The 12,222-nt window shown below is 36.5% G+C and overlaps 2 protein-coding genes across 14 annotated transcripts in view; both read right to left on the bottom strand.

Annotated features, from left to right (window-relative positions):
- The window catches only part of LOC106088495 (disks large 1 tumor suppressor protein), a 94,064-nt gene that overhangs the window by 68,422 nt on the left and 13,420 nt on the right, over window positions 1–12,222 (bottom strand). For all 13 annotated transcript variants that reach the window (XM_013254044.2, XM_013254024.2, XM_013254027.2 and 10 more), the window contains exons 2-3: window positions 9,892–10,023; window positions 4,808–4,932 (exon numbers count right to left, since the gene is read on the bottom strand). In XM_013254044.2, the coding sequence (XP_013109498.1) occupies window positions 4,808–4,932; window positions 9,892–10,023 (257 nt within the window). The remainder of the gene's footprint in view (window positions 1–4,807; window positions 4,933–9,891; window positions 10,024–12,222) is intronic.
- Window positions 5,073–7,151, bottom strand: LOC106088498 (PCI domain-containing protein 2 homolog). Its single transcript, XM_013254054.2, has 3 exons — window positions 6,702–7,151; window positions 6,401–6,641; window positions 5,073–5,934 (listed from the first exon to the last, which is right to left on the bottom strand). The coding sequence occupies exons 1-3, from the start codon at window positions 6,922–6,924 to the stop codon at window positions 5,205–5,207; spliced, it is 1,194 nt and encodes a 397-aa protein (XP_013109508.2). The 5' UTR covers window positions 6,925–7,151; the 3' UTR covers window positions 5,073–5,204.

The raw sequence follows: 12,222 nt of genomic DNA, 5'->3' as shown, positions 1-12,222 counted from the left end.
AGATCTCACTCACGAATCACGTGACTCACTAGTGATTGACGCGTTACACGACAACTCACGACTCATGTGCACACCTCTACTGCATACTAGTCTACAATATTCACAGTATTATATGGAAGTTAGATAAATATATTATCTATTGGAAACGAACACATTTGTTCAGCATATAACTCCCTAATCCCGTTGTTTTATTGAATAAATAGACAAATTGGAAAATTTTATGTTAAATACAAGTTAAATTTTTTGTCATTTTACATTTAGGTGGGGACTCAACACCAGACAACAACTGAACCAACTAATGGGCGCGATATGGAAAATAATTTGGAATTTTGTAAGTAGCACGGAATTTTATTTCATTTTATAAAATTATAAAAAAAAAATATTACATACAAAATATTGATAACAAAACCTGAGTAATTCTCAAGGTCTAGTTAAATCTAAATCTAAAATAAAAAAAAAACATAATATAAAGTTAACTATAACCTGACTTTGACTTTCTTATTCGTCATTACAGAACGCACAACAAGCTGATTACTGGCTTAGGTGTATATCCGTAGTGGCATGGAGCGGATTAATGTCCGCATCCTCTTTTCAACCTAACCTAATCGAACATTTCAATGGGAAAGCACTTCACGGGAGAAAATCAAAAATTTTATCAAAAAGCTGGCATCTCAGGGAAATTCCTATTCAAAAATAAGGAAATTAATTGACTGTTTCAAAATAAAAGACGCTCTTATGTGCAAGTTTAAAACGATATCGCGTGGACGAAAACGAATTATCCCAACTTTTATTAACGATCGTTCGGTTCGAAAATCCAAAGATGTCAGTTGGCAGATTGTAACACAAGGGTTGTCCAATCCGGAAATATAAAAGACAACCCTCGTATAGAGGCAATCTGCCATCAGACTCACACATAGTCCATTGTAACACCACAGGTTCATGAGAAGGAACGTGCCCATGGCAACCTGTTGTACGTACTGGATTGACCCGATGATGTCCTTCATCGGCAAGGGCTGCCGCCTCAGTGTACAACACACTGCTACAACAACAAGGAACGTGCCGTCTAGTTTCAGCCCTTGAACTAGACAGAATGCTTTGCAAATGCGAATTTGCCCATGAACATATTCCATTTAGGATCTGGGGCAAACCTCTCACATATCAATGAGTGCTGTCCGATTCAAGTTTAAGCTCAATGATAAGGAGCCTCCTTTTTATAGCCGAGTATAAACGGCGTGCCGCGACACCTCTTTGGGGAGAAGTTTTTACATGGCATAGTATCTCACAAATATCGCTGGCATTAGGAGAGGATAACCATTGCTGAAAATATTTTTCTGATGTTCTCGCCTGGTTTCGAATCCAGGCGTTTAGCGTCATAGGCGGACATGCTAACCTCTGCGCTACGACGGCCTCCAGACAGATTGTTTTAGAAATCTTTAAAACTTGCGAATCTATACATACGCTAAATCAGACTAGCTTTCAACGAGCCTATAATGGAACTCCTATTGCACGCCAGTAGAAGACACGCATACAGAAGATGATCTATAATTTCCTCTTTTCCGACCTTCTTATAGTGGTTGAATTTGAAGTGTCTATATTGAACTCTTTTTTTCCGCATTTCATTTGACACTTCTCAATTTGAACCATGCCAAGATACGCAATCGAGCAAAGCGTTAAAGATATTCAAAATCAACATGGTCCATTAAAATTTATCTCAGACAGAAATCTGAAGTTGCAACTTTTAGTCTATCAGCATATGGACTTGTCATGTAGGACACGATGAGTGAGAATCCTGTGGTGGCTAGAACTTACTCAATAGTTCGAAATTTGTAGCCATGTCTTATTATACATTGCCCTTTATCTTGATTAGTTACATACTTTTATTTTTCAGACAGACTGCCTGCATTTGTTAAGGGGGGTTTTCTACAATTCCATGTCCACACCACTCTTGAAGAGTTACCTATCCTTTGATGTTCTTGGTGCGGGTTTCGGCTTTGTTAATTTTAATCTAAATGTATATACTCAATGCTGTTACCCATCAGTTTTGATTGTATATTCACTTCCTCAGTGCACCAGATTTTCATCTTCCTCCCAACAGGAGGTTATGCCTTTCTTACTCTGATGCAAATTTTCCGAAATTATTCCAATTTCTGAGTGCTCACTTGATGTTCATGCGTAAATAAATCAAAAATGCATTATATAGCAAATCTGTTAATATGGATCAAACTCAATAAGCCACCTTCGTATAAATATATATGAATGAATAATGGAACAAATGAATGCCAGCCTAACTAGAAGAGGAGCGAGCTAACTATTGGGTGGTTATATGGCTTTGGTTCACATAGTAGACGAGTGCAAACACATTTACTGTCTGTCAGTAATTCTATTTTATTATAAGAGCAATTTCCACCGTATACAATAGCAACATGCATACACACATACATATGTATGTAGGCGCACCCGTATGTATATCTTCAATGTGTCCACGAAGTATATATAAATGTATATGCATATGTATGTGTGCCGTATAAACGTTTTGTTCCATAAGCGTGAATGTATATTATAAAGATGATGAATGAATTGGATGGCCATTAGACAGGCAGGAAGGATGGTTGGCAAGCAGTCAGGCAGGCAGGCATTCAGCGGTGATAGCTAGTGCGAATATTATTGAAAACGACTCTTGTCACCATTGTATCTAATAACATTATCGCTCTTTCATACAATATTAACGTTATTTATTGATTTGTACCAGATTCTTTAAAACGACCGATGGATGTGAATGTATATAAACCGGAGTAGATATTAAAGATTGTATGTTCAACAAAAACATGAAATAGATGCTGGAATTTTTATCAATGAATGGGATAATGTGAGATTTCTTTCTTTAACAGCCTCCATTTTCCTATTGCCATTTCACTTTCACTGTTTTCAAATACGAGCAACCTCACGTCATCACAACCACACGGGTAGGAACTCTCAGCTCCGATTTGTATGGTGTTAAACGTCATTACGTGCAACTCAGCTGGGAGCTTCAGGCGCGACCACAAGTTGCGGATAGTGGGATGCTTCATATACGGAGTAGCTGCAACCGCAGTGGAGGACAATCAGCGTTATCGAGTGGAGAGTCTCAGTGAGAGGCCGGCCGGCAACGGCTTTTGCTTAGACACTGAGCATATTACCATACTCAATATGACAAGGCAAGAGTTTTTGGAGTCGAGCGGTTCTAGGACCGAAACGAGTTTGCAAGCCTCTGGAGCTTGACGAGGGTCACTACCTCTAAATACAAATGTTGTTTCAACAACAACAACGTAAAGTTCAGGCATACATTAATGATATGAACATTAACGTCTGCAAAGTCCGCCTGTGACCATAAAATTACTGCTTGGTACTTAGAAATGTCATTGCAATCCACGAGCTATGCCTTTCTTTCCTAGGTTATGACCAGAGAGGCTTTAGGTTTGGCATGGCAAATGAAGATATTCAAGTTCTCCAAACATTTCTATATATGACGTCGTGATCTCCTTCCAGCCATCACAATTTACCACCGCTACCCCCGCATGCAAGATTGTAGCTACCATAACATTAAAATCGTACAAGGCATTGGGGCCAGCAGAAGTATGCCGACAACTGAATGTGAGAGACGAAGTCGTAACGATTCCGAGCACCAACTATGGACTTTTTTCTTTTTTTTTCTGGCTAAATATCTTGAATATAAATTACTTTCTTTTAGCTTACAAGTTACTAATGTGGGCTATTTAACAATGTAATGCGATTTACCCTGGCCTCATTTGACAACCCTTACAACAGGTTCTCTGCACATCCTATTTCAGCTTGAAACAATATCAGAAGACTTTCTCCACTGCAGTCGGGATTACATATTGGAATCGATCCAGGATCAAGCCTTGCCAAGAACTGCTGGCAGTACTCTTTCCAAAATTTCGGCCGGTTTCTCGCGAATAAATGCTTCAATGTTGTCTTCCAATGCGTCAATTGAAGCGGGTTTGTCTGTATAGACATGAGCTTTAACATAGCCCCACAAAAAATAGTCTAAAGCTTTAAATCGCACGTTTTAGGCGGCCAATTGACCAGTCTCGAACGTGAAATTAAATGTTCCCCGAACTCCCTTCCCAATAAGTTCGTTGTTACGCGTGCTGTGTGGCATGTGGCAATGTCTTGTTGAAACCACAAGGCAAGCTCTGGCATTTTGGTCAAAAAAAGTTGAATATCATATCACGATAGCGCTCACCATCCACAGCAACGTTACGATTCGGATCATCTTTGAAGAAGGACGGGCCAATGATGTAACCAGCCCATAAACCGTAACAAACTTTAACTTTTTCTGGATGCATTGTTAGGTCTTCCAATGCTTCTAGCTGATCTTCTCTTCAAAATCAACAATTCTGCTTATTTACGTACCCACTGAGCCAAAAATGAGCTTCGTCTCTGAACACAATGAAGTGCGCGATGAACTTTCTTAACAAATCATGCATTTCAATAAATGCATGCAATAAAATTCAAAAATTTACAAGCGTTTTTCGTTTGTAAGCCGATTCATGGTTAAATTATAGACCAAACGCAAGATGTTTGACAGTGAAACAAAACGAGAAACGTCCGTGAGCTGTTTAAACCAGTGTTGCTAAAAAATCACCCTTTACATCTATTTCTGATATATGAACAATTTTATAATGTATTTTGTATTTGTAATACAAAATCCTTTCCTTAAACTTATAGGGTGGGCAGTGTGGACACGAAGATAAGGACATCTATATACGCAAATAAAATTTAATTTTTTATTTACTTTGTTACTTACATCGGAAATTTTCACAGTATGGCCATCCTGTTCCCATTTGCTTGCTATTTGTAAAGTTTCAACCGTTTTTTGTTGTATTGTCTTCGAGTCGTCGAGCAAGGTAAGCTCATAAAATTCTTGAATATCTGAAACAAAAATGTAGAACGAATGAAATATAATTTTGTTGACACCTCTATTCAGCTTCTCCAACAGCTCAAATACTACAAAAAATCCTAAAGGAAAAAAATGTGCACCTACACTTTTTTTCAAGTAATTCGAAATAAAATTGTACATTTTCATTACATTTTCTTTATTAAAAAACGTTTAAAACAATTTTGTAATGTATGTAAAAAAATCTCTTTAGATTTACTTAAGCATAATTATAATTTTTTCTTAATGTTAATTTTTATTCAATTTCTCAAGATACGGTATTCAATGGGGGAAATGGATTTTGTTTAGACACCACAAGTTTATTGTGGCTATGTGATATATATCCTTTGATTTTTCCTTCAAATATTAAATTGGCCACTATACAGTGTGTCTCATCAATTGTCATATCAGTCTCGCCAACAAACTGCAGTGCCGAACTAAATGCATTCAAGTCCAACTGATGCGTTTGTTTAATTAAATAGACTTTCTTGAAGAGATTACGGTAGACGATAAATTTAAGTTTTTCCACCAACAAATATATACCACATTTAATGAAGAATATCTCATGTCGCTGTATCACATCATCGAATTTACGAACATTGCCCTCTTTTAGGGCCTCAGCCAATTCGTGAAATTGTAAAACGTCGTAACGTTCCAATATGTATTTTTTGGGCAAGAAGCCAAGAAGCATCTTAACGGGCACCAAATAGATGAGAATCAGTCTTTTGTTGCGAGGAAAGTTTTTGGGGCAGTGCTTAAATGCAAATGACAGAAATTCATCGGCGCTCTTGTAGTCAGAGTCAAACATGGCTTTTCGTCCAACGAAATACTTGTAAGTGATACGTTCTGGCAACGGAAACATGTCTTTGAATGCACTCGAATCGATGGCACGTATTAATGGTTTACACAAATGTAATTTGTTGATGCGAAAATACACTTTAAACAGTTGATTCACCAAATGTAACATGCCCAGTCGCTTTGTCTCGTTGTCAGAAGACCTGTAGAATAAGGAACAAACATTAAAAATAAATCCACCATCATAAATTGTTAATTATGTAGGACATATGGAGTTAATGACAATGTTGTAAGCAGATTCAAATCTATGTCATAATAAAAAGACATTAAAATTTATATTAAACTTGCAATGATTACGGGATGCCTCCACCTCACTATACAGCACAGTTTTCGACGACGCTACTTATTCGACATTGTTTCAGTTGCGAAAGACGTAATCGAATTTGTAAATTATTTGTAATTATTATTATGGCTATTATTCAATAGCCATAACGTTTCCGCGGCGATGGGTCCTATGGACCGGAACAAGCTTGCTTACTTTTGAAGCTTTACCAGAATCGCTTCCTCCACACACAAATTTGGAGGCCTTTCGCTTAACATAAATTAGCCACAACTCATAAATGCATTAAATCCATATTTTTTTCCACACATTTATTTCAATGAACATACCTATTATCAGCAGCACATACACGGAAACAACTCATAAGGCAATCAGCTGCTTTCTCCAGAATTTCGCCCGGTTTGGAGCTATTGCCCAGTTCTTCACATCTCTGTGCCAATATCCTCAAATCCAAACAAGCTGTGTACATTACAGGCAGACACCAATTCTCTTCCTTTAGTTGCTGTAACATTTTCACCACAGATTGTATACATTGTGACTGATGTTTGTATGCCTGCATAAAGTCCCGGGCTATAAAATTATAAAGGAGCATTAAAAAACTCTACATACAAAAAGCATGTATTTACTCACGTTCCAGGCCCAAGTAGAATAGAACTTTCAGATGTGCGCATATAATTTCATCGATGGGTGATTCTAAAAGACGATTGATGGCATTTTCTGGCATTTCCACATAAAGATTTCGATTCATGATATGCTTGTCTTTCAAGGAAATGTACGAAGCTAATGTATCACCATCGCCATTCGTCCATGCCCGGTGAACACTGCTAAGGTAATTGTTTAGTGTTCCAAACATTTTGTTAGATGTTTAATAAATTTTTCACTAATTAATTTAATAATTTTTATTTTTTTGCTCTTCGTTTTTCATATGTTGCAAAAACTAGCCAGCCGGCTGGGGAGAGAAAACAAGCTGCCTGCTGTCATGAGCTGTTGCCAGATACACATAACTAGAAAATTGAATGGCAACATTTTATTTAAACGATAGTATGTGCGCTTATGGTCTGTTGTATGGCATAGAAAAGAATTTATAAATATATCAACTGATATACCGTCTCATAGTTTTTGAAGATATATACTTGCTACAAAAATATTTTCTGAATTGCTCTTTAAAATTTCTTTAAGATTGGCTGTGAATATCGGCGACACCTACTGCCAAGAAGGGGACAAACAGTTGTCATGTACGCTTTTGAATCACATTGAATGGCAACACTTTTCGACTTTATAATGGGGTCTATACACTTCAAAAACAATAATTGAAACAAAATGATACAGGCCTGTTCCGATTTTCAGATAAGTTTGCGATTGCAAATCGAAATCAATTCGTACGATACATAGGTTGATTCTCCGGTTTTCGTGCAATTCTCATTTTATTTACATTTCGCTTGTAACACTTAAGCTCCTATTACTCTATGAGACATGTCATATGAGCTGTTACTTTCTGTGTTCATAAGACTTGTCTTATATACATCAAATACGAATAGAGTGCGCCCTAATCGGCATGTATTCTCATATGTATGATACTTTTTTTTTAGGCATGTGTCTACGTGTATATTCGACGAAAGAAAAGTTCGAATTGATAGAAAAGTTGCATATTTATACCAAAATCTACTTGTTATATTAAATTTTTTGTACGTACTACTTGTTCTTAATTGGTTTTGGAATCATATGATGATAAAATGCATAGTGAAACCCCCTATTTTGCCCCACCAACGTTTCTTATTAGCGAGAAAAAATTTTACTCATCTGTTTGCTGTACACTACCTGGGTTAATGTAACATGGGTTTATCCCAGCAGCAATTTGCAGCCTCGAACTAATAAGAGTGATTGTGTACTCAAAAATTTGTGCAAATTTGACAAGTTGTTACTGAAAGTCGTTCGCGTACTTTATTTGCCAGCAGAAGAGAGCGGGAGAGTGCGTGAGAACAAGCAAACTTTTGAGAGTTTGGTAATTGATGGCTTGCAATTTTCTATATCAATCCGACGGATTTTACTATTTGGGCCACTTTTGAGAGTAAGGAATGGCTAAAATATATGCCCGTATGGACCAAAATGCCGTTAGGTTATATTTGCGCAGCTTGCAATTAGAGTTTTTAACGACTCGGAACAAAAGTGCAAAATGTGGTCATATCGAGAAGAAGTGATAGGTCATATCACGTTTGTTTCCAAAAATTTTAATAAATTTACGATTTTAACAAAAGCCGGGCAGATGTTAATTGTCATTTGGTTTTTTTTTGTCACAAACATATGTTCAAATCAACTCTCATGCAAAAAATAATCGCTTTCGAGTGCGGTAATACATCCATTCGATACCTGACGTATATCTCACTCGATACAAAAGCGTATGCTGTAATTCGGTCCTGATCTTTGGATATACACCAACATGGTGTATGTCTACATTAATGTTCAAGTATGGGCCGATTTCGAAAATATTCGTTTCAGGAGCTTAGAAGCCTTATATGAGGTACAGTTTCAAATTTCAGGGAAATCAGGTTAAATGGGGGTTTAATGGCTTAAGATCACACATGCAATTCGGATATCAAGTGGCCTAGTATTACTCCGATCTGGACCAAATTTGGTTCGGACAACGGGAAATTTAGTCCAATACACTGTTATAAATTTCAGCGAAATAGGGAAAAGCGGCTTTTTGGGTTTAAGACCCTAAATCCGATGTGGACCCTGTTCAGTTCCAACAACGTGAGGCCTAGTGCAACTCATTGTTTCATATAATAGAAAAATTGGAAATATTCTCACAAGTCATCTGGACCATATGTCGACGGGCATAATAAATAGCGAAATCGGGTATTTTATTTGTCTCTTATGGGCTTAAGACACTTAATAGACAGATTGATCTATATGGCAATTATATCTTGGTATTGTCCGATCTGGACCATAGTCATTTCGAATGTCGACCGGCTAAATAAAAGTTACTATTCTAAGTGTCAAAAAATTCGAGGGAAAAACGCGCCTGTCATAGTCTTAATACTCTAAATCGGTAGATCGACCAATATGACAGTTATATCTAATTATAGCCCGATGTGGACCATAATCAGTTCAGATATCGCAGTTTGCATTTTCAGTGAAATGAAACAATAAAAGCGGCTTTTATGGGTTTGACACCCTTAACCGGGGATCGGTCTATATGGCAGCTATGTCTAAATATAGTCCGATTTTGCTCGTTCAAGAACCTAAAATGCGTATAGTGAAAATAGGAATCTGTGTCAAAGTTTAGCTCGATATCTCAATTTTTGAAGGATATAGCGTGGGTATAGGAATCGGTGGCAAAGTTTAGCTCAATATCTCAAATTTGGAAGGTGTAGCGTGATTACAACAGAATGACACACAGATGGTCAAGGACACGAACATTGTTAAATCGTCTTATAATTTTACGATGATCCAGAAAAAGCCAATTTTGTAGCCAAGAGCATTAGGCCGCTCCACCCACAATAATGGTCATATAGACCAATCGTAGCAACAGGTGATTCAAATGAAAGATATTTGGAAGTAAAATTTTAAATTGTTATTCAGGAGACATACATATGTACATATACCATATCCGGAGAGTGGTATTTTACTTAAAGCTAGGCAATAAATGTCCAAAGGAAATTTGTGTGCCTTCTTTGTAAAAGAAGGAGCAGATAGTTTTCTATAAAAACTAAATTGTGATATTTAAATATTAACTGAACTATTCAACATTTAAATAAATAAATTTATGATCTTGTTTAAATAATTAAAAAAAAAGTTTTATACAATTTTAGTCACTTACCTAATAATGCTTGAAAAAGTCTTGATTTAAATATGCGTATAACACGTTCAATTGCAATTCTTAAAGCACGATCTTGTGGTTCTGACAGTCTTGAGTGGTAATCTTCCAAAAGCTCAAGAGCTCTATGGGCCTCTGAAAGAAGAAACACAAAAAAAGAGGAGATATTAAATAAATGCAATATTTAACATTTAGTTTGCAAAACCATAATACCAATGACAATAAAAATAAAAAGTGCTCAACTTCTATTAATTCTTTCAATATAAGACTTAGATTGTTGATATTTCTACTAATAAATTTTGGCTGGGAAACTCATAAGACTTAAATGTGTAATCAGATAATAAGATGGTTTCATGTTGGTGTTCGCCAACATATTACCCCGTTCGTTCAAAAAATTTTATGATTTTCTTAATATTCGTTCTTTGTTGTTTTTTTTTTACAAAATTTACAAAAATCAGCACCCTGCATTTTTAGTTGAGCTTTTCATTTTTTGCAAATCTGTGTGAAATCCGCAGCTTAAAATACTGCACTGCACTCACTTCTTCATAAGAAACATCTTTTCGTGGCAGAGTGGCTCGGCTTTTTAATTAGACATTTCAACATTCCCATATATACATTTCGTAATGAGCTGTACAACTTGATTAGTCCGGCGTAATAATTTGATACATCTTATAAATATTTACCCGCACTCATAGAAAAAAAGTTTGCTGAAAATAACAAACACTGTCTGCTGAATATTAACAGTTATTTTGCTGCTATTGTAGCAGTAGTTTTGCTATTACAGCAGTAGTTCTGCAATTTCGGAGAAGCAGACTTGCTGCTGAAACGTCTGTTGTTTACTGAAAATTACTGCTGCTTAATTATGAAGGGTATGATAGAAGAAAAAAATAAAATACAAGTGTAAATGTGTGTCTCAGTGGATGTTTTTAATCACCACTGAATGTATACTTTCCATAATCTTTTTTCTTCAAATTTAGACCATGCCATACTGAAATTAGCAATATGTGTCTAAAGTTTGAAAATTCAAATTGGAGAATAACTTCGTATGTGAGCTATGTTTGGTGTTGGGGGGTGAATGTTTACTTCAAAATTAACTACTTATATTCAGCATACAGTGTTTGCTATTTTCAGCAAATTTTTTCTATGACTGTACCAAATATTCATACATCGGCCAAATCGGGTAAACATTTAAGGAGTCAAAGCGGGGGATCGGTTTAAATGAGAGTTACTCGAATATCAATTACTGAACTTATATGAGGCGTATTTGGCGTGGAGATTTTAGAACTCTAAATGTAATTATACCCACCACCGAAGGATGGGGGTATATTCATTTTGTCATTCCTTTTGCACCACATCGAAATATCCATTTCCGACCCTATAAAATATATATATTCTTGATCAGCGTAAAAATCTAAGACGATCTAGCCATGTACGCCCGTATGTCTGTTTAAATCACTCTACAGTCTTCAAAAATAGAGATATTGAACTGAAACTTTGCACAGATTTTTTTTTGTCCATAAGCAGGTTAAGTTCGAAGATGGGCTATATCATACTATATCTTGATATAGTCCTCATATAGACTGATCCGCCGAGTTAGGGTCTTAGGCCCATAAAAGTCACATTTTTTATCCGGATTTGCTGAATTTTGGGAAAGTGAGTTGTGTTAGGCCTTTCGACATCCTTCTTCAATTTGGCCCAGATCGTTCAGATTTTGATATAGCTGCAATATAGACCGATATCTCGATTTAAGGTCTTGGGCCCATAAAAGGCGCATTGAATGTCCGATTTAACCAAAATTTGAGACAGTGAGTTTTGTTAGACCCTTCGAAATCGTTCTTCAACTTGAGTCAGTTCGGTACAGATTTGGATACAGCTGCCATATATTCTGATCTGTCAATATAATGGTTTTGGCTCATAAAAGGTGCATTTATTATCCGATGTCGCCAAAATTTGGGACAGTGACCATATAGACCGATCTCTCGATTTAAGGTCTTGGGCCCATAAAAAACGCATTTATTGTCCGAAATCGCCGAAATTTGGGAAAGTGAGCTGTGTTGGGCTCTTCAACATTCTTCTTCAATTTGGCTCAGATCGGTCCAGATTTGGATATAGTCCATGTCGAATTTGGTCCAAATTGGACCATATTTCAATAATGCTGCTATGGGGGCATAAATTATGCATTTCATTTCTAAACGAAAGGTCGTTTATAAATATACTCGAGGTGGTGGGTATCCAAAGTCCGGCCCGGCCGAACTTAACGGCTTTTCACTTATCAAATGTTTTACCCTTTTGAGTTTTTTCAAATTATACATCCAAATTGCACGAAACTGCCAT

Source organism: Stomoxys calcitrans, chromosome 4, assembly GCF_963082655.1.
Source record: "Stomoxys calcitrans chromosome 4, idStoCalc2.1, whole genome shotgun sequence".
Taxonomy (NCBI): Eukaryota; Metazoa; Arthropoda; class Insecta; order Diptera; family Muscidae; genus Stomoxys; species Stomoxys calcitrans.
This window is presented reverse-complemented; position numbering and strand designations above follow the sequence as displayed.

Coding starts and splice junctions, on each gene's coding strand:
- LOC106088498 (XM_013254054.2), bottom strand. CDS start 6,924: ATGTTTGGAACACTAAACAATTACCTTAGCAGTGTTCACCGGGCATGG. Junction 6,642..6,701: donor ATTCTACTTGGGCCTGGAAC/GTGAGTAAATAC, acceptor ATAATTTTATAG/CCCGGGACTTTATGCAGGCA. Junction 5,935..6,400: donor GTATGTGCTGCTGATAATAG/GTATGTTCATTG, acceptor CTTATTCTACAG/GTCTTCTGACAACGAGACAA.